This window comes from Lepisma saccharinum, chromosome 5 (genome assembly GCF_977018435.1).
Source record: "Lepisma saccharinum chromosome 5, izLepSacc3.1, whole genome shotgun sequence".
Taxonomy (NCBI): domain Eukaryota; kingdom Metazoa; phylum Arthropoda; class Insecta; order Zygentoma; family Lepismatidae; genus Lepisma; species Lepisma saccharinum.
In genome coordinates, this window is record NC_139233.1 from 6,446,789 (window position 1) to 6,469,070 (window position 22,282).

The 22,282-nt window shown below is 35.2% G+C and overlaps 1 protein-coding gene across 23 annotated transcripts in view; it reads left to right on the forward strand.

The window, feature by feature from the left end:
- The window catches only part of sls (sallimus), an 854,140-nt gene that overhangs the window by 615,969 nt on the left and 215,889 nt on the right, over positions 1–22,282 (forward strand). For 18 of the 23 annotated variants that reach the window (XM_083122061.1, XM_083122066.1, XM_083122070.1 and 15 more), the window contains 12 exons: positions 1,252–1,388; positions 1,958–2,219; positions 3,326–3,479; positions 4,537–4,670; positions 5,999–6,230; positions 7,544–7,715; positions 9,073–9,259; positions 15,782–15,999; positions 17,813–17,940; positions 18,582–18,632; positions 20,495–20,675; positions 21,659–21,760. In XM_083122061.1, coding sequence (XP_082978187.1) covers positions 1,252–1,388; positions 1,958–2,219; positions 3,326–3,479; positions 4,537–4,670; positions 5,999–6,230; positions 7,544–7,715; positions 9,073–9,259; positions 15,782–15,999; positions 17,813–17,940; positions 18,582–18,632; positions 20,495–20,675; positions 21,659–21,760 — 1,958 coding nt within the window. The remainder of the gene's footprint in view (positions 1–1,251; positions 1,389–1,957; positions 2,220–3,325; positions 3,480–4,536; positions 4,671–5,998; positions 6,231–7,543; positions 7,716–9,072; positions 9,260–15,781; positions 16,000–17,812; positions 17,941–18,581; positions 18,633–20,494; positions 20,676–21,658; positions 21,761–22,282) is intronic. The other 5 variants (XM_083122064.1, XM_083122069.1, XM_083122082.1 and 2 more) reach the window with 2 other exon arrangements.

Sequence of the window (22,282 nt, forward strand, 5' to 3'; positions counted from 1 at the left end):
TTGGAATTTGGAAGAGATTAACATTATATTTCCCATTTAACAAATCAGTTAGTCATAAGAAAATTTGTAACATAAGGATTTTTCTGAAGATGGAGGAAGAAGCTAAGTTTACTAATGAAAATAATGCAGTGGAACCTTGATTTTTATATTCCCAGATTATGCATTTTCCTATTTCAATCTCCATGTTAAAGCCACATGTAAAAAAAATTGCAGGTTTTACAGTTTCTGAATTTTAAGTTATTTCATCTTGGTTTCCTGAGAAAGGTAAAATTGAAATTCCACTGCATTTTACTCTCTTCTGCAGCTGTACTTTTTTCCATTATAAAAAAAATTCAGTGTATTGCAAAAATAATTTCAATTTTTTAAAAGTTGATAAATAGATTCTTATTTGCACCAAGAATGAACTGATATGACCTTATTTTGTCCAAACCAATAAAGAACTGATACAAAATTTACGAATTACATACATTTATACATCTAATATTTTGTGGTAATATTGCATGTAAACTCTGAATGGGTCAACTCCTAGGCTTTTGAGAAACAATTAGTGTAATTTGACATTTACTCTATAAAGCCTATGATGCATGAATTACCATTACCATTACCATACCTTTATATATTTATAAACACTGGTAGGATTTTGCAGTTTTGAATTGACAATTTTTGCTGATAAACCAGTGGACTGATGTGCCCATATCTACCGAAACTGGTAGAGAAATGATTAATGTGTCCCGTCACTAATTTCAAATGTCTTGCAAAATACTGAACAGCACTGCATAAGGTCAATAAATAACAACTTTTAAAATATTTCGTAGTTGTGTTTACCAAATTCTGAAATCAGAGATAATGTGAGATATTTCATGTGACTTACTTACAATCAAAATAATGACCATACAAAAACAAAGGAACCATTTTATATTAGAACAGTATAATGTTGAAAAATAAGAGGTGCTATTGTGAAGGTGGTGTGATCAGCAACACCACTTTTATCCACCATGCACCCATTTGTTGGAGGCTGGGTTAGTTCCAGAGCTCATTATACAGGGACAACAAATATTCCACCCATGCTAGATGCGGGGGAAATCTGCAGCTCTAGTATTGGTTAAAATGTCATATCAGTTCATCTCTATTGTTTCCCACCTACACTGTATATTCATTCTTGCACAAGATAATTTCTGAAAAATATTGTTAATAGCATTAATAAATTTTAGCAATACAATGACATTGAATATTGTGACTTTGTTTTTTCAGCAAAACGTGACATAGTCCTGGATTCTCAGCTCCCAGAGGGCATCAGTGCTGAGAAACTGAAAGAGCTTGAGCGTGGTCCAGTGTCTGAAGCTCAACGTGAAGAAGCTCCACTTTCACCTCCAAAGTTCATTACCCAGGTAAGATTGTAAAAAACGGACTTACATTCACAACTGATTCAAAATTATTGTTGGAGTTTCCATGCGTTATAATTTTTAGGCGAAAAATATAAAAATGAAAATATCTGTCCACAGACTATGAATGAATAACTCAAAAAGTATGAACATTGTTTTCTCTTGAAAAGAAATCATGATTTTGAAGTACGACAGCATAATCTCGTACATCTTAGCGAGACAAGCAAAGCTTTGCCAAATAAAACTTTTTGACGTATCATTTTATATTTTGTAGCCAGTTCTAGTTTGAAAATTATAGATCGCAAGAACCCCAATAATGATTTTGAAATTATTTTATGTTTATGTAGGCAAACAAAATATATCAGTTGAGTACTAAATTAAATTTTATATTATATACAAGGTATTGAAATTGTAGAAGTTTCTGAAAAAGAAAGAATATCAGACATTGCATGCTAATATGTGCAATACATAAACATCCACTTATAAACACTTCCATATTAGCAGTTTCCTTCCAAAATGTATCCACATTGAGTCTGTATGTGTTCATCTCACTGATAACTCAATTTGTTTCACAGATTGAATCTGTTGGAGTTGGAGAGGGTGAACCTGTTCACTTCGAATGCAGAGTTGAACCAAAAACTGATCCCAAACTTAGAGTCGAGTGGTACCGCAATGGTAAACCTCTTCCGTCCGGCCACCGCTTCCGGACCACTTATGACTTTGGATACGTATCGCTGGATATACTATACACATACGCTGAGGACTCTGGTGAATATGTTTGCAGAGCTGTAAACGAACTGGGTGAAGACACGACCAAGGCTACAATATCATGCAAGAGTAAGTTTTCCTCTTTTGTTTTTCTTGTATGTTAAGTTCATGTTGGTGTGAATTGCTTGTTAGGGAACTTTCAGACCATGTCTCTCGGAAACTAACCTTCAGAAATTTTCTTAGTAGCATTGTGTCTCCTGTTGGTTGCACATGCGTAGTGAATGCTTTTTACAGAATGGAGTTGCTTGTGGCGTAAGTCACTTTGATTTGGAAGCTGTATTATCATCACTAATACCACAAATTTATTACAAACAAACAAACAAAAAAGTTTTCTCTAGTAACGTTTTAGTCATACTTGTGAAGCATTCATCAGATTTTTCACAATGATGTACTTTCTTCATAGGTTAACAGTGCTCAAGTTGTTAACTATTATTTTAAAGAAGTTCCTTAAAAAATGTGCTAAATTGAATCTTAAAAAATATTTTAAAAATATTTCAGTTTGTATCAGAATTATCTTTTTATGTTGATTGTCCTTTTTTCTTCCTAACATGTTTGTGATTATACCTGTTTTCGGTGTATCACATATCCAGTCTTCTTTTTTAATATTTCCAATATCCAGCCTTCTTTTTTAATATTTCCAAACTTTATTATTTTGTACCTGCTGAATTGCAATATTTTTGGAAAATTCTGTATAAATACTGAACATAGAGTAAAGTTGGTACTTGAGTATGATATTTCATCCATTTATATTTTTTTAGTTTTGCAGTTGTAATCTCAATTTTTTTAATTAGAATAGTTAGGCATACTTTTCTCAATATAAATGGAAAGAAAAATCTATGCTGAGAGTTGATGCAAAATTTAAAATGCGAGGAGTTTCAATTGTTGTGACACTCAACTTCAGTGAAAATTAGAGATAATAAAATAAACTAGTTCTCAATGTAAATAAAATGAATCTATAAAATATTCCTATTCAATACTGGAAGATATACTCTATTCATAAGCTAAAATAGAATACATGCCCAGTGTGCCATGTGAATATGGTAACTAAAAATGAAGTAGATTTTCTTGTATACATATTATGATTGAAAGCAGAAAATACTGTTTTTTATGTTTAAATATTTCAATATCCATAGTTCTTTAGTTGTTGTACTTAATGTAATTATTTTTCCCAACAGAGCTTCCAACAATCGTCTTGCAAAACCAGGTACCAAAGGGAATGAAAAAATCTGAGGCCTTGATGCAAATGGAAGCAACAATTAAGAAGTACACTTCCGAAATCCATCTGACCGCTGATGACCTCTATGATCCTGACAAGAAGCAGCCTCCAAGGTAATTTATATTTTGCAAAAAAAATCAATAGATTTTATTCTGATAACATTTTTCTCACAGAAATGTTCTAATCATATTGTTCCAGTTTCTCAGAATTTTGTGTTTTTTGATAGTGACAGCTTTGGAAAGTTCTGAAAAACTGAAACAAAATAAAATATTTGTTGTTTATCCTATACTGGATACTCATTTTAGATGTAGATATATGGTATTTTGCATATGCAGTAGAATTTATATGACATATTTTTCAGTGTGTGTGTGTGTGTGTGTGTGAAGGGGGGTGGGGGCTAAAAATCTACCAACAGTGGAAAAGTGAATGCCTGGAAACTTAAATACCATTGCTGTAATTGCCGTAGGATGTTAAGTATTTAATGAGGGACAGGGGGATGTAAAATTTGGAAACAAAATTTTGTACCACTGTGAAATATTGCCTCTTAGATACCACTTACTGGAAATACAGTGGGACCCCAATGAAATATTCTATGTTCCCAGATTTTCCATTGTCTTCCATTACTTATTCAATATTCATGGTCGCACTAAAATAATGTCATAAAATTTTCCAAATTTTATATTTTCTCACTTTTTAGATTCTGAAAAATGCAAAATTGAGATTCCATTACACTAGTAGTTTTGGTAGATTTTTTATTATCTCAATTTTGTGGCAGTGAGGGTTATTGCTCCCCTAATGGAACTTTCGGATGGAAGTGACAAGCCAAAAATGACAAGTGACACACGACACAAGGTTTTTTACACCATAGGCCTCTCCAGTGTTTATAAAAGCAACCAGTGCATGACCAACAGATTCAGGCGACATGATGCATGGTATTGAGAAATTGGTGCAGTCTGAGTGACATGCACGTAACTAGGGGCAAGTGCACCTGGTCACCTCTATACGGAAGGTCGTGTTTATTTCTGACATTTTGTTACCAAGTGACAAATTAGTCTGTTGCTTGTGTTTTGGCACTTTAATCTGAAAGCTCCCGAACTCTTAATAATCCAGAGGTTATGGTTCTTGTAGTTTATTGACCCATGAAAAATAATACGATGTTTTCTATTTTAGGTTTGTCACCCAAATCCAAGACCAAACTCAACTTATTGAAATGCAGTCGACGAAATTTGAATGTCAATTGGCTCCCGTTGGAGATCCTAATATGAAAGTGGAGTGGTTCTTTAATGGGAAACCACTCCCATACAGTAAGTGCATTTTAAATGTCCTCAAATATTAAAAGTAAAGACACTAATTATTCTATGCCAAATCTGGTTTACTAGATGGAAATCAAACTTTAACATTTTAATGATTTTTACTTATATTCTTTGTTGAAATGTTCACATGAATTTTGTGGGTCAGTCAAAAAGTAGTTGCACAGCATGCGAAAACAAACAAGGAGGGAACTTTCATGAAACTTTTATTTGCACATAAAAGTTCCATATAGAAGTTACTTTTCGACGTAATCACCTCCTTTATTTAAACATTTGTCGTGGCGTGTCACAAGTTTGTCTACGCCTGCTGAGAAGAAGTCACGTCCAACGGGTTGGAGCTTGCACCTCGTCATCAGAGTGATATCGTTGCTTTGCAAGTCCTTCTTTCATGGGTCCGAAAACATGGAAATCACAAGGTGCAAGATCTAGGCTATAAGGGGGGTGATCCCACACTTCGCACCGAAACTTGAGCAGAAGATCTGACGTTAGTCTTGCTGCATGCGGTCTCGCATTGTCATGCAGGAGCACAATGCCTTTTGAAAGTTTACCTGGCCGTCGATCTTTAAGTGCTTTTCGCAATCGTTTTAAGGTTTCACAACAATATCCCCTGCCAATAAATTTATGTGTGGTTACACCCTCTTGCCCACAAAAACCAAATCACTGCATGTACTTCCACTTTGGATGCCACCTGCAGCTGCCGAAACATGTTCACGACTGGTTAGCAAGCAATCTCCAACTGCCACGTCAATGCCGCTACGTCACGTGCCACAGATACATGTCTGCAGTGTTGCCAATCCGTTGCAAGAAAATATCCCTGTACCAAATTTTTTGACGGGGGTGTGCAACTAATTTTTTGATTGGCCAATGTAATTTCAACAAAGATTGATAGCAATACTCTTTTAAAATTACTGTCAGCACCAATACTAGTATAGTAAGGATATAATAATTGTTATGAAATCATTAACTCTCACCCTATCAATATCAGAATGTTTACAACACTGTTTCTCTTAATTGTGTACCAATACAGAAATAATGACAAACATAAATTACAAGTACTATATTCTTTTAAGTGTTGAAGTGTCAGTATTATCTTTAAAATGCATAAAAGAATTGACTGACAGAAGAACTAGTCATAAATGCCAAGAACATAGACCAAACTAAATTCTTGAAATACCTTTGCTCAATTGAATCGTTTGCTCATATGAACAGTTTTGCCACCAGAGTCCATATATCCTGGAAGTATGCAAAAAGTCATGTTTTCTCGTGAGATTTAAGTAACCAATAAGATAATTGAAAATGTGTTTCCTCTCTTTTCCTTACAGAGAATCGATTCACTCCCATCTATGACTTTGGTTACGTTGCGATGAACTTCGGCTGGATCTACCCTGAAGACAGCGGAGAGTACCTGTGTCGTGCAACCAACTTGTATGGCATGGACGAAACAAGGGCCATAATAAAGACTACAGGAAAACCAGGAATCATCTATGACTCTCAGCTGCCCAAGGGGATGAAGAGCATTGAGAGGATCCGGGAAATGGAGGCTGCATGGCAGATGTAAGTTTGTACTTATTATTACCTTACAACTAAGGAGTTACAAATCTGGTTTGCAATGAATAAATATTGGCAGAGGATGCCATGTTGCAAGCAGTAATGGAATTGATGAAATTCTCATATTAAAATTTTAAAACAAGATATTTCCCGACTTCCTTCATACAAATGAAACTGAATATATGAAAGGTGAATTTATTTTTCAGTAACTCAATACAGGTAAATTCAAATGTAACAGTTCTAGAACATGTATTGTTTAATTGTGGCTTGTATACAAGATGTTTCATAATTCCCTCCTTGATTTTGGACGTCAATTGTTCAGAGACCAACTAACTCATGGGGATGACAGATTGGCAGTGAAGAGAGTTAATATCCAAGTTTTTGACCAATCTCTCATCCCCATGGGTGAGTTGGCCTTTGAGCAACTGACATCCGAAATCTTGGAGAGAATTATAAAACACCCTGTACTGTGCCCAAGAGAGTGTATACAACACCACACATAGTAGTAGAGAAGGGGAAAAGCGAGTGGGCAGAGCAAAGCAAAGCAATGCTCACTGCTGCAAATGAATGGTAGCCTCAGTCACCTTGCCATCTTCCTCTTACAAGCTCATTGGTTGAGCCTTCACAAGTCACTACTTGTGCAGAGGACTTACTTTCATTCACTTGCTCCACAGACCCTGGGATGGAGTACAGCTATATTTACATCTAATGTGCTACAAAGCATGTGTTCAGATGTTGAATGTTGTCTAATAATTTGCAACAATAAACTAATGCCCTGAAATCAAGAAGACTTAGGTGGGCAGGCCATGTGGCATGAAAGGGAGAGGAAAGAAGAGTTTGCAGGATTATTGTTGGGAAACCTGATGGTAAGAGACCAGTAGGAAGACCAAGACTAAGATGGAGGGATAATGTTGAGATGGACCTAAAGGAAAATAGTAGGGATGGAAAAGAGTATATAGATCTTGCTCAGGATAGGGACAGATGGAAGGCGTGTGTTGCTGCAGCCATGAACCTTCGGGTTTAAGAAGGCTAGAGAGTTAGTTAACTTGGTTAGTTCAAGCTCTGTGACTGAGTGGGTAGAACAGCATGCTACAGTGCCAGGGGTCCCAGGTTCAAATCCAGACCTGTGCATGGGTATTCTCTGTGAGTGTTCCTTCATCAATTTTCATCATATCATCACTCATCCTCACTGGAATTAGCCAAAAGTGGCAGAAAAGCGATGCTAATTCATAAAAACAAAATCATACAATAAAATAGGTAAGAATTCTTGGCTATCATTTCTTGTAGTTGATGTTCACATGCTTCGTCACTTTCCATAGGGTACCAGAAGATGCCGAGGAGGAACAAAAGCCAAAGAGCGCTCCTTCTTTCGTCACTAAACCTGAGCCCTTCACTGTGGTCGAGGGCGAATGCGCAAGATTTTGCTGCCGTGTCATTGGCTACCCAAGACCAAGAGTTATGTGGCTTGTCAATGGACACACGGTTCTAAATGTAAGTACATTTATTTTGTTTTATAACCTGTACAGTACATTTCCATCCTTTCCTTGTGCATATACACAGGGACATGACAAAGTAGATTTGCTGTGTATGAATATCTTGAATAAAGATAGATGTATGTTCAGTTCGTTGAAACGTCAAAAGCACATTGAAGAATTTAAAATTTCATCCATTGAACAAGCAAAAGTTCTTATTAATATTAATATGATGAATATGGCTGCATGGACCATTTGAAAAATATTAAAATCTGGAAATTTGTTAAGTGAGGACCCTGAAATATCGGAATCTGTTCAGAAAACTATTGGTAAGTATATTGGAATTAGTAAATTTTCTGCTTCCTTACATCCATGGCTTTCTGGACTAAGACAACATAAACAATTGACATTTTACACCATATGTAATCAAATATTAACAAGAGGATAAAATTATTATTATTTATTATTTGAAGTAGGGTTACACTTAAGCTTACAGTATTTTACACAGGTTATTTTACTGAAAACTGAACCATGGTAGCTCAGTTAGGGCATCTGACTACCATGCGAGAGACCCCGATTTGATCCCCAGCGGGGGAGAACTGGGATTTTTTCCACTTGTTCAAATGGCTCCGGTGCCCACCCAGCGTCACATGAAGTGGGTACCTGGAGGAAACTCTGGGGATAAAGGCAGCCAGGGGCATGGTGCTGATCACATCCCCCCCCCTTCGGCCGTGATCAAGAAAGTGTGGGGCCCTAACTCCACACCCCCTATACACCTTCATGGCAGGGTGCAAAGCACAGGGGAGCACTTTACATTTTTTTTACCTTTGATTTTACTAAAAATAAAGGTACTTTGTTTTGTTGTCTAAATGTTCGGATCAACCTTGGTCCTTCTTCGTAGTAACTACAAGGAATGGCTTATCACTGTAGCGGCATGATCAGGACATAAAGTGTGTATAGTTTTTAATCCTTTTTAACTATTTTAAACATATAGCAACCCTTCAGTAGCCTTTTCTTTCCATCCATCCCAGAGCCGACTTCCATGGGGAGTGGTTAGCATGGCATACTATGCTGCCAGGGTTCCTGAGTTTGAATCTCAGCCTGGGCATGGGTATTCTTTATCAATTTCATCACATCATGCATCCTCATCTTCGCAATTAGCCAAAAGTGGCAGAAAAGTGAAGTAAAATAAACCAAATCAATCAACCAACCACCCACCTCCAAAGAAAGACCAAGATTGGTCTGAAAATTCAGAAAACATAACAATATATATGGTGTGATTTTATCTCTATTTTAATAACTAACACATTGTTAAAATTAAGTACCTATAAATAAGTGAAAAATGGATAATTTACAATTTTGTTCGTTCATTCCAGGGGACTCGCTACAGACTTACCTATGATGGTATGTGGCATTTGGATATTCCGAAGACCCGCCAATACGATCATGGCAAAGTAGAAGTCATCGCTAGGAACTCTGTCGGTGAAGCGTACTGTACCACAGAGCTCGTTGTGAACCAGCGACAAGATGACTACAGGGCAGTGCTGAAGAACTCACCTAGGCGTAAGTCAGAAATTCATCCAAAGATGGCGTTACTAGAATCACCATATTTACTAATTCTAATAACAGTTCTTCATTTTCAGCTCTTATGTAATAAAACTGTACCATTTCAGGACTACTCAGAGGGAGTGGAACTAAATTATATTAATAGATGAATAAATAAATATAATTATGTATAAGACTGAACATAAAACAATCGTCATGCGCTGACACAACTACCATATTAAACGAAACCATACATAAACAGACCCCTTACCTAATCACGCTTATTTCATGCATCAAAATGAATTACATGTCCACTGACACACTGATGAAATAAATTGATGCATTCCATTAAAGCTAAAATGTATTATCATATGCATGAAATGCATTAGAACAACTGTACATAGCTTAACTTCATGGAACTCTGAAATCAGGCAAAATCTGCTCACCGTGACCACTGGTTGCATAAAAATGTTAATTTAGAATACTTCAACTTGTAAGCTGTTAGTTTGTGCTCTCATCTCTGGTACAAATGGTTCCATTATCAGGGACTCAGATTTTTGGTGATCAATCCTAAACTGGGCGTGGGTGTTCTTCATCAATTTCATTATATCATCACCCATCCTCATTGCTGTGATTAGCCAAACGTGGCAGAGAGGCAAGACTAAATAACAAAAATCAAATCAAATTCAGCTTGAAAGGTCTACTGCAATCAGGAAAGATATTTTTCACACAGTATTATGCTCATACATAACAATAGCTCTCTGCTTTCGTAGGTATGCACTTTTTAGAATAATATGGTTTCCTGTATTCTCTTCCAACCATTGTGTAAGAAAATAAAACGCATACGAAATGCTAGGTTAAAACTTGTTAGGAAGTTTTTTTAAAAAAAAGTATGAAAATATATTATTTCAAATGCATGTTTTCTTCTCTCACCCCACTTATATATTATCTAATATCTCGTAGAGCTGTTCTGGTCCAATCGTAGGTTACTTAATTGCTAAATAGGAGACCTGGGTGTGATTCCTGGGGTATATCAGGTGGAACAATGTTCCTGGGTAAAGTGGTTCTAGGGCATCCTAATCAATGGGCAGTTCAGTTCAACCCTGTAGGATAAAGGCAACTGAAGCATGGTGCTAATCACATCACCTCAGTGTATCGCTGCAATCGAAAATGTGTGGGGACCTACCTTCACATGTGATATATGCCTTCATGGCACAGTGTAATGTATAGACATAATTCAGGAAATGTATGGTACTTTTTCCTTCATAAACTTCTATCTTCTCGCATAATATCTAAGAAACTAAAAGTTAAAATATACAAAACGCTAGTATTATATGGCTGTGAAACTTGATCCCTTACATTAAAAGAGGAAGATAAATTAAGAGTATTTGAAAATTAAATCATTAGGAAAATATTTGGACCTAAAAGGGATGAGGAGACAGGTGAGTGGAGAAGGTTACATAATTTAGAACTGCACAATTTGTATTGCTGTCCAGAAATTACTAGAATGATGAAATCAAGAAGACTTAGGTGGATAGGCCATGTGACACGAATGGGGGAGGAAAGAGGAGTTTACAGGATTGTTGTTGGGAAACTTGATGGTAAGAGACCTGTAGGAAGGCCAAGATGAAGATGGAGGGATAATGTTGAGGGGAACCTATAGGAAATCGGTAAGGATGGAAAAGATTGGATTGATCTTGCCTAGGATAGGGACAGATGGAAGGCTTGTGTTGCTGTAGCCATAAACCTTAAGGTTTAAGAAGGCTAGAGAGTTAGTTTGTTAGTAAATTATAGTCTGAAAATAGACCAAATGAAGAAAAACAACATTTATTGATCCTGCAGTTTCATAAAACTTCAACTTTTATTTTGATCTTATCTTAGTACTTAAATTGAAAATAAATCCTAAGTATTAAATATGAATCAATGGCCGTACATGAATTTTACATGTTTGTGTAATTCTTTACTCAAATGCGTTAATTCAGTTTTAGTTTACCATTCCAAGACACTTGATTTTTTAATACAAGAAGAAGAAAGATGAACACACTACATGCTTCACAAGGAAATGTTACTAAGTTGTTTTTTTTTCCTGTAGTACATATTAGTGCTTACATTTAATACTTGCAAATTAATAATCTATTTTTGCACATTGTATTATATGAACAAGTTATAAATTATGTTGAGCTGAATGACTTTCTCAGTCCAGTATCTCCGTAGTTTAGTTTGTGGAAATTCTAAAATATTAATAAATACAAGAAATTGAAACTTACATTTCATCTGACATTGAGTGCACGGTGGTTGTAGTACGAGCATTTTGATCTTATTTCAGAGTTGAGCTGTTGTATATTATTTGATTCTTCTGTAGATCTCTATTTGCAAACAAGTAGAGCAAAATTACTACTATTTTGTTTTGTTTTTATTTTTTTAATGGAGTGCATTAGATTACTAACACAGTACACCGCTTGTACAATAACACTGCACATATATCTTTTGTATAAACTATCCTGCTTTTCTAATGACGGCAGTTTGAGCGTGCTTATTTTTTTCACTGCGGAGCAACGTCTAACATCCAGTTCATGACTTCTTTTTTCTCTTCATGCTTCTGATCAGGAATAATCAGGTATGTTTTTCATAACGTTTTGTTAGTTGTTTGAATAACTGTGTGGTGGTGGTGGTGTTGTTATTTTGCTTGCAGACCCTTTGTTTGTAACCCACATATAATGTTTAATATGTCTGTTTGAAATGGTTATCATGATTGCCTACCATTATGTTAAAATTTGTCGGTTTCAGAATGTTGGAGAGAGAGAATGAAATTATTACAAATAAATAAATCAAAGTAAAAGGTAATGACAATAACATATCCTTATAAAATTTACAATGGCTACTCTTTAAACACAAGAAATTTTGGTTCCAGTGCAACTTTTCTGCATTGAAACTTACAAAGATAAATCAAATTTCTTTACGTTCACTTTTATTCAAAACGTATGTCACATTAATCAAAATTCTACACAATTGTGAAGGCTACAAGACTGTGTAAATATGCCATCATATGATTCTAGATTACAATTTGATGCGAGATATAACTTTAGTGTGCATATAGCTTTGTGTTACCAAACAATTTCTTTCTATGGACAGTCTTTGAAACTGGTATTCCATATATGTTCATGCAATAGCAAAATGAAGATAGTCAAATTTAAAAACTTTATATCTTAGTTACAAATTTTAACTTGTTTTGTGCAGTACAAAATAGGCTATAAACCTATGTTACTAAATTTCCTTTATGGAGTAAATGATGATTTTTTAATTTTTTTTAATTTTTATTTTTTTACAAATTTTTAACTTTGTCAGGTCCCAATGTAGATGACGCTAAGTAGATGAAGTAAGGGTGAAAATAGTACTTGCATATTGCCTGATACATATTCCATCTTCGTTGCAAGAATTGCACACTTGCTGCTGATACTCTCGGAGAAGAAACAGTATTCTAATGCAAAAGCCATGCTTGTTTTTGGCAGCAAACCTCCCCCCCATCCTTTCCCCTGCTTCCAGATTTTGGTAGAATAAAATTTACTTTACTAATTACTAATGAGATACGTCAAGATTCATGTAGCACTCAAAATATGTATCTCTGAACATTACTGAAGTCACAGTATGCTCCAAAAGTAAAAAATGCACCATGTTACACATTTGCCACATCCCAGTGTTAGTGACCTCATGAAAATGCGACACACATGTCACATCCGGTGTTTAAGGTACATTCCAATGCATGGTAACCATTTTGAGCACTGATGTGAACTGATGCCTTTGTTGTTGTTGCATGATAGGATGCAGAGTATGATTTAATATCTTGCCCTTCAGTCATAGAAACGTATATTTTACTTTTCTTGTTATTACTATAACTATTATTTTCAAATCTTAAATTTGAAATTCATTTCAAAATATTTTTGCGCTGTTGACAAGTTCAGACTTGAGTCCAATATTTAATTAGAAACTGGATTTATCTTGCTTCCTTTCCATAAGCATGTATCATTTTGTTGATGAACAGTTCTCGACTTTCCGGCATCCCGGACACTTCTTCAACATGATTTTAATATCTCTGGTAAAAACATTCTCTCTTTACTTTGTTGGACATGGCAGTTCATTGCCTTAACATACAGCCTGTAAAGCACAGAAAACAATATTATTTGTTGTGAAATATCATTACAATTTCTCCATTGGAATTACATGAACTTTATCCCGATATCTCAGGGGGAGCCAAGATCCCACCCTGGTCCCCCCTCTACTGGCACCCTTGGAGGTAGCCCACCTGGCATGGAATCAGGATTCGGAGTTCAATTTCTGGACACTTGATTTAGCTGCAATGTTCACACTACTGTAGCCACCTTTTTATCATCCCTCAAAACCTGTATTCCTCCCTCACTATATTCCAGGTGTTGAAAGTGTCTGCATCCTATGTGTTTGTGCATAAAAACATTGCTTTTTTACCATAGAGTAGACATTCTTTCCAGTATGCTTCACAGGGTAGCTAACAGCCTGCAAATAACTTTGACTTAACTTGAACTAACATGATAAAGAGAATAAATAAATAAAAGACATAACAACCTAAATGGAAAAGTAGTAAATAAGCATCTCTGTCCCTCTGCACTGTAGATACTTCCGACTTCTTCAACTTGTGTCAAAATCTCGTCCGATTCAATATTTGTAATGTTTGTGATTGTTAAATGTGAAGTTCAATTTTTGTCTATGCATTATGTGTTGTTTTCTGTGATGTCTCTGTCCATTTTGTGTTTAGAAAATAATTCACAAGGCAGTATAACTTGGATGGAAAAGGAAAATCCTACCGTCAAAATTTAACAGAGATTTGAAAGAACAATTTTCAAATATATATACGTGGAAAATCATTCTGCTACAGGTTCATCTTCGCTTAGTAAGAGCTCGTGCAACTGTATTGATTATATTCACACTATAGGATTGTGAACCTTTTAATGCATTTGACATAATCCCCTGTGGTTAGTAGTGTAGTGTTTTGCATTGATACTTTTGGGTATTTTTTTTTTTTTTTGTTCAATGAGATTGTTGATTAAATTAATGAGGGAAGAAAATAAGAGATAGACATGTCTAATTCAGGATTTGAACTTCCAAGACTCTTATTTCTATTTTGGGTATTTTACATTGCCCTACACCTCTTTTAGTTATATTATTAAGGGCACTTCACACCCTTTCTTGTGGGTTTTTGATAAGGAAGTTCACTCTACAGTGAGTGAAGGGTGTATGAAGCCTTGAGAGCTCATACGTAGATCCATTACTTAATACACAAACAATTGAACTTTATGATTGCACTCTGTTTCCATACTTTTGTCTATATTAAATTGCCTTGTAATGAGTTGGTCCCTGGTTTGATTCCAAGTGGGGGGCACGTTATGGTGATTGGATGCAATATTTAATCTGCAGGTCCTGTTGCATTTAGTCTATCTCAGCACACAAAGTAGGACCAAAATAGTCATTGTCTACATTTAATTGATTTATGTTTAGATAAAGTCTTCAGGTGCCAGAACACACAAAATACAGTAAATGTTGCATGTCCTAGATTTATCTATTAGGAGCCCCAAGGCTAACAAAATTGGTTTAGCTCTTCCTAAGTAAAATGATCCTGTGAAGGTAGCAACGTAAATGGGGGTGGGGGGATATTCACAAATGTGGGTTTCATGTAGAGGAATTTTATTTGTAATATTTGGAGCTTTTTGTGCAAATGTATAATTTTCCTCATTACGTTAGGTGAGGTGATGATAGATGCTTAATTCTCCCATATTTTTGGTCACATTATAGCGTCCTTTCTCAACCTATGGGGTGCGACCCACTGCTGTGTCCCTAGGGGATGTTGGGTGGGTCGCGAAGTCTGGCTCGAAAATTTTTATTAACTGTGTCTTAAAAACCTATTACATTTAAATTACTAAGTCTTTTAAATTACATATTTACTTTTCTAGAATGAAGTATGTGATGTGATTATAAACTGGGTGCACACAAACAAGTACTTCTGCCGGCACCCATGCTTATGGGTCCCATGAAGTGTTATACCCTTCAAGGTGGGTCCCGGACTGAAAAAGGTTGAGAACCACTGCATTATAGTATTTCATTTTACGTCTTTATAAAGTCATTCTCCCGGTGGCGTAGTGGTAATGTTGTTGCCTTGTAATTAAAGGGTCTTGTGTTCAATACCTGACGGAGGAACTTAGTGGTTCGGATCCCAGTTTAAACTGTACGTCCAGTACCGATTACCCTTCTGTGCATACAGTGGACTTAAAACAAAAAAAAAGCAATTTTTCTTTCCCTGCAGAAACCCCTTTATGTCCGAAGCCCCCTTTCTACATTCTGCCCCCCCCCCCCCATAGGGCACAAATCCTACTTTGAACAAAATTTCAGTCAAGGATTTACTTTGAAAGAAATAGCTGCACATCCAAGTTGTACTGTTCTTTCCAGTCCAGCAGAGTAGAAAAATACAGCAGTGTACTTTCTCATGAATTGTGCTAACATTGGATTCTATTATAGCATGGTATGACTACGAATTGACACACTACCAGAAAGATCGCCAAGAAACAGAGCTTGAAAAGGTGTTCGAAGAGCGAGTCTCTTCAAACGTGTCGGTGCTTCACTCAGCGGAAATGGGTGAACACTTGCAAAAGAAAGTTGTCAGAGAGCCAGATACAGAATGGCAGCAAAATGTTAAGAGGAAGAAGAGTGAAGATTATTACAGTAAACTTAAGGAGGTAAGCTTCTTTTTGTTAAGCTTGTAATAATTATAACATGCTCTAATACATTAGGTGATGTAATGATTTTGAATTGGTTGTTAATAGTTTTAGCGAGTCACTAAAAATCAATAGGTGATTTTTTTCTTCTTTGCAAGAAACTCAGAATTATCATAATTTAGATTTAGAAATTCTTTATTCATTAGTGAATATTAGGGATGGGTCAATATGAAAGTACCGATATAAAATTTACCAATGCCGATAACCGATATTCTACTGATCTGATATAAAATTCCAAATGGTCCTTGAAGGATGTGAATGGTTCATTAATCTCCATGTAAAAGCTGCTGCATATTTAAACATTTACTTTTTAAAAGTGGGGAATGGAGACTATATGTTTATAACATCCATAAAAATTATAGCAAAATGGCAGAAGATTGCACTAAATATAAGATATATGAGGGTTATTTTTTAACATAAGGTCCGTTTTACAATAAAAACGAAGTAAATGTTTTTCAAGAACCCATTTATTTTCTGAATTTACATACACTTCTTGATTTTTCTACATAATTTCCTTGCTGGTTTAAACATTTATCGTAACGAACTACGAGTTTTTGGATACCCTCCTCATAGAACTCTGCCACCAGTGATGATAGCCAGTTACTCACGGAAGCTGAGTTAATTGTTGTTCCTTGCGGCAAAACGTCCACTAACAAAACACCCTGCCTGTTCCAAAACACAGTTGCCATGATGCTGCTCAAAGAATGCCGGAAGCCTGCATGTGCACTCATTCCCGTGTTCACGCGTAATTTCAAACTGTATTCACAAACAGGCTTTGCACCTAGCAACTACAACCTCTTCCGCCATCTGAAGACCTTCTGGGCAGCAAGTGTTTAGACACTGATGAAGAAGGGAAAATGACTGTGAGTAACTGGCTATCATCACAGGTGGCAGAGTTCTATGAGGAGGGTATCCTAAAAGTCGTAGTTGGTTACGATAAATGTTTAAACTGGTAAAGAAATTATGTAGAAAATAGAGAAGTGTATGTAAATTCAGAAAATAAATGTTTATTTGAAAACCGTTTACTTACTTCGTTTTTATTGCAAAATGGACCTTACCTAAAAAATAACCCTTGTATATAGATATATTGGTATAATTATTGATAATTTTACCAATAAACCGATATGCCTATATCGGCCGATACCAATAGAGTACCCATTAATCTGTCCCATCTCTAGCGAATACATACATACATACATGAATCCAATTAGCACCATATGAAGGTGGTGCTTTAGATGAAAATAAAATCTCGTCAAACAGACTTAAATGTAGAATTTCATGGCATTACCAAATAATTGTCGCATGTTGTGAGCAAGTTCTTATATTTTACTTTGGCAGGTAATAATGAAAATAAATCATCAAGTAGTGGTTAAACAGGAACAACTCATTTTTAAAATCTATCCTACAATGTTATTAGAGAGGAAAAAATAAATTCGAATTGCATTCGTTAATAATAGTAACACTGGACATATTGATTTGTCATTCCAGTATGTTCTACCTTCATATGTATAGAAATGAACAGAAAAGACAGAACTGAATTATCATCTGTAGTTTTTGTGAAATGACATGTTCAATTTCTTCCATGTGGTGGTAGTTTCAATCAAAACCAGCCATCTGGAAACTCATATTTTGGATGGTTTTGAATGAAACCAGCCATCTTCTAAAGATCAAAAGTACTGAATTATGAAAGAATTAAGTTTTGAATTATGAACCCTTGTGATGAATGTATATAAATTTTGAACCCCTAAATTACATGATGATGTCCTTTCTCCAGCTTGAGGATGGGCAGCTAGTGAAGGAGAGCAGATTAAGAGAGCAGTCTCACCAATTTGCCATACCAGGAGAGAAGATTGTGCACAAATCTTTGGCCAAGGGAATGGCCCAAAGCTACGAGGAGAAAATGTGAGTATATCAAGACATAACATAGTCCTTAGTAGCTTGGATCTAGTTAACGCAACTGCATTAGTCGCACGATTTTATTTTTGCAGATGTTATTATGCAATTGAGATTAAAATTTGAAGCATTTTAGTGAGAAATATTGATTTTATTAGTATTTCTCAAATTTTAGCAGCTTTTTTTTTGTTTCAAATAAAAGTATAATTGAAAATAATTTTTAGTCACAACGGGAAGAATAAAATGCAAATTTGCACATTGTATAGTATTTCAACTTCAGTGGAAATGTATTGATAAAATTACAAGTCTTGAAAATTGCATATTTTTGTGAGATTAAACTTGAAATGGTGCATATTTTTCTGTCAGTTTGTGTATACTTTTAAATATACTATTGCAAGCTTCATTGTAATAGTAGTTATTGTAAAGAACAAAGAGTGATGCATACATACATTGCATTAAGTAATAATTACTAATACATAAAGTAAATCTTCTAGGAAATTATTTGTAAAGCTGAAATTAACTTTTGTAACCACAACAATCTAACTGCATAATTTGCATGTTAACAATACAGCTTATCTATAGAATCAATTTATAACTTTGAAATTTACTTTTGCCTTTCTTCGTAAATCTACTGTTTCTTTTTCTTGTAGCGAAGCACAAACAAAAACACCACCTACGACCCCAAAACTAGCAAGGAAGAGGTTAGAGGTTCTTAGTAATGTCGATGCCATTTTTTTTAAGTGATATGAAGTGTTTGGTCATTTGTACCCACACCTCCCCAGCCCCTTTCCCAACCATTACTATTATTTCTGGTGTGATTACCTTACCAGAATAGGTTTTATCTGAACGTGGAAGTGCATGAATCCTTATGCATCATATCAGAAAAAAAAAATCCTGTGTTGGTTGATTTATTTATTTACTGGAATGGTTTATATTTGGAATATGGATATGTAATGTAAACATTTGAGTCGCCATCTTAATATTACAGATATCAACTTATATTTTCTCCTCAGAGGTGCTGATTAAAATCATCTGAGTCAAGCTAGTTGGATGTGTAAATTTTAATACTACAAGTACACCCAATGACAAAAGAAAGATAGGTGAATTGTATCACCATTTTTCAGTCTCCCTGTTTTTTATAATGTTATGATTGAATTGAAATGAAAATATCAATAAGCAGAGAACAATATCTGCTTCCATACCATAAAACCACACAGAATGTAGAATAAAGAAGAATGAAAATTTTCTTTGTTGTTGGCTGTACCACATAAAACTTAAAACAGCTTGAGTTGCCTGAATCTCTTCCAGTATTTTAGGGGTGACCCATTTCATGATGATTAGATTATAAATCAATTTACTCTCTTGGTAGCTTGCCATTTATTTTCGAGTTTTGGAAATGACTCCACATCTTTGTTGAAGGATATTATTTTTTATTGCTCTTTTTGTTTAAAAAAAATGTTATGCGATTTTTTAATAGCTCATTACTTTTTTAACTCTGGTACATTAGCTTCCCAGTAGTAATAAATTTTGAACAGGACTCCCTGCATTGTAGTGTTTTCTTCTGCATGAATCTTGGACATCCTTTTGAAGGGAATAGTACAGCAGTGTGTGATATTTTCCTGCATGAAGTAAGAATGTGCATACTTTAGAGATTTAGCTTCTGGGATGTAAATTAACTATTATTATTATGTAAGAACATCCTAAAGTATTTATGCAGATTAGAAATGTAATTGCATAGAACTAGTGTAATATAAACAACAATTAGTAAAATTCATATTTACAAAAGCAGTGCTCAATTTTATGTTTTCCTTTTCATATTTAAAGATATATAACATGGTACTTGAAGTAACATCTACCAATTATTATTAATGAAATAATATTGCTTATTTAGTACAATTGAACTTGACGTGCATGTTGTTGAAATTAATCCTCTCAAATTATCTATGATAATGCAATTAATGCATAGTATTGATAGTATGGTACAGGTGCTTTAATATATGTCCATTCTCCTAATTTAATGTAAACTGATGTAAAATACATATAAAAAGTTGATATTTAATGGCTTGTGTTGCCAACATTAAAAAGCAAACATAGTACTGTGGTTAAAAGTCCAAACATTCATTACAAAGGCTGCAGAATATGCTTTTATAACCACTTGATTTGCTGCTTACTTTACATAAGCATGCTATTACTTGTTAAATTTTTAATTAAATAATATGCTATATTTCTGCCATGCTGAATAAACAGTGCTACATTATTGGGGTTTCCCTAATCTCTATTGAAAATATTTGACAAGAAACTATGAATATACAGCAAAAAGGCTCTCATGTCTTCCATATGAGCTTATGAATCTCCATTTTTTTTTAATATTTGAGGACAAATGGGAATATATTTGGATTTTGGTCTAAAAAATCTGATAATAGCCACAATTAGACTTGATGCGCAGACCATGCCACTGGCCCTCAATGTGCTGTTCCACAGTGAGGTTTAGTATTTGAGTTAGTGATCTATCTTGAATAGCGTTGGCTTCTTTTCTGAACAATATCATTTTTCGACTCTTCAGTGAGCAGAAGGAAAAGGTTGAGGAGCAGTACGTGCCACCATCTCCAAAACCAGCTGCTAAGCACGTCACTCAGCATGAGGTGGATTCTCAACGCATGAAGCCATTACCTCCAGAGCCATCAGAGTCCGCTATACATGCACGTGAAGTACACGTAGCCAAGCAGAAACAAACACAGAAAGAGGTAAGTCAAAAAGTAAGAAATGGGTGGTTTTACAATTTAACCAGTACTTGATAGTACTATTAATAGAGGCACATATTTTTGGTAAATAAAAAAGCAAAATTTCGGTACAAAAACTGAGTCAATTTCGGGTTCAAAAGCGGTAAATAAAATAAAATATCGGTGTTATAGCGGTGAAAAATTGGATGAAAAGTGGTATATAAAAAGACATTTTGGTTTTAAAATTGTGAATATAATCCTAAATTTGATTTAAAAACTACACTTATTCCATAGAATTAACATTTCACTTCTAATAGCACATTTATGAAGTTATCAGAGTATTAAGTTTATTTCTGTGTAAAGGAGTCCATTTTTGCTTCTCCAATATTAACAACAGAATTAATCAATTTTCCGGGAATTGCATAAATCTCAGGATAATTCAGACCTCAGAAGGTGTTGCATCGGTGAATAAACCCTGAATTTCGTGTTTCAGAGTTAATTTCGCTTTTTGCAGTTCATTTCGCATTATTTCGTGACAAAACATGGTCACAAAATGCATCTCACACCTTTCAAAAACATGAAAAATTAACACTACAATGTGTTTTTTCAAATTTCGTTTTTTCGTCAAAAACGGAATATGCATGCCCCTAACTATTAAGTACTGATATAAACCTTACTAATACTGATTCTGTACTAATTCAATCTTAAGGTTTGATTGGACCTTTGGCTTATGCCAGCAAGTCACTTTTGAAATTTTCTCCTCTTTCAAAAAACTGAATTTATATTTCAAATTCTGAATAATTACGTCAGCTTAGAATTCATGCTAGAGCATTCGTGTGAATCTTTGTGCTTTTGTCTAGATATTCACAATAGTTTTGTAACCATATTGATCTATTGTGAATATCTACAGTCTGCTGATCGACATGTTTCATCCCTGCAATATATTCATAGTAATTGTAATAAAGTGTGTGCAGCAGCAATATTCAGTCCATTACTTTTCTTTCTAGGTACAAGGTGATGTTGAAATCACAAGGAAAATTACAGCCACCGAAACAACTGAAGTTGAGCACAAGGCAAAAACACAGGAGCGAGTGGTTCAGGGACAGGTGGTAAGTACCTGTTGTGATAGCTTTTTCATTATTGAACTTCATTGTTTATCAGTTAAGTGCTACATATGTTCTATGAATCTCCTTTTGTCATCGAAGTATAGGCCTAAGCTATTGGGCTGGTGATCTTGAGATATGCCGTGCTAAAGGAAGAGTCGCCGGATTAGGCAAGGTGAGTGAGTGAGTGTGCCTTCCGTTTACAATCCTTACCTCCAGTCACGTCATCAAGAAACATCATTTAGAGAGAGTATCGGTCATTGTAATTTACAGTGTGCGACGATCCAGTGTCGTCTTGTCCTATAGCGGATGCCGTTCCCTCTAGGAGAGGTGAGACTAAATGGTGGAGGCACCGGGCATCGATCCCATACCTCTCGCGAGCTAAGCGAGAGCTCTACCATCTGAGCTACATCCCAGTAAAACTTAAATGAACTGTCAACAGCACCTTCCCTACTTCTCTAAACATGTGGACAGGGGCTATGCACTGTGTTGCTATTTTTGTGTTTTAGCCTCCCCACCTTATGAAAA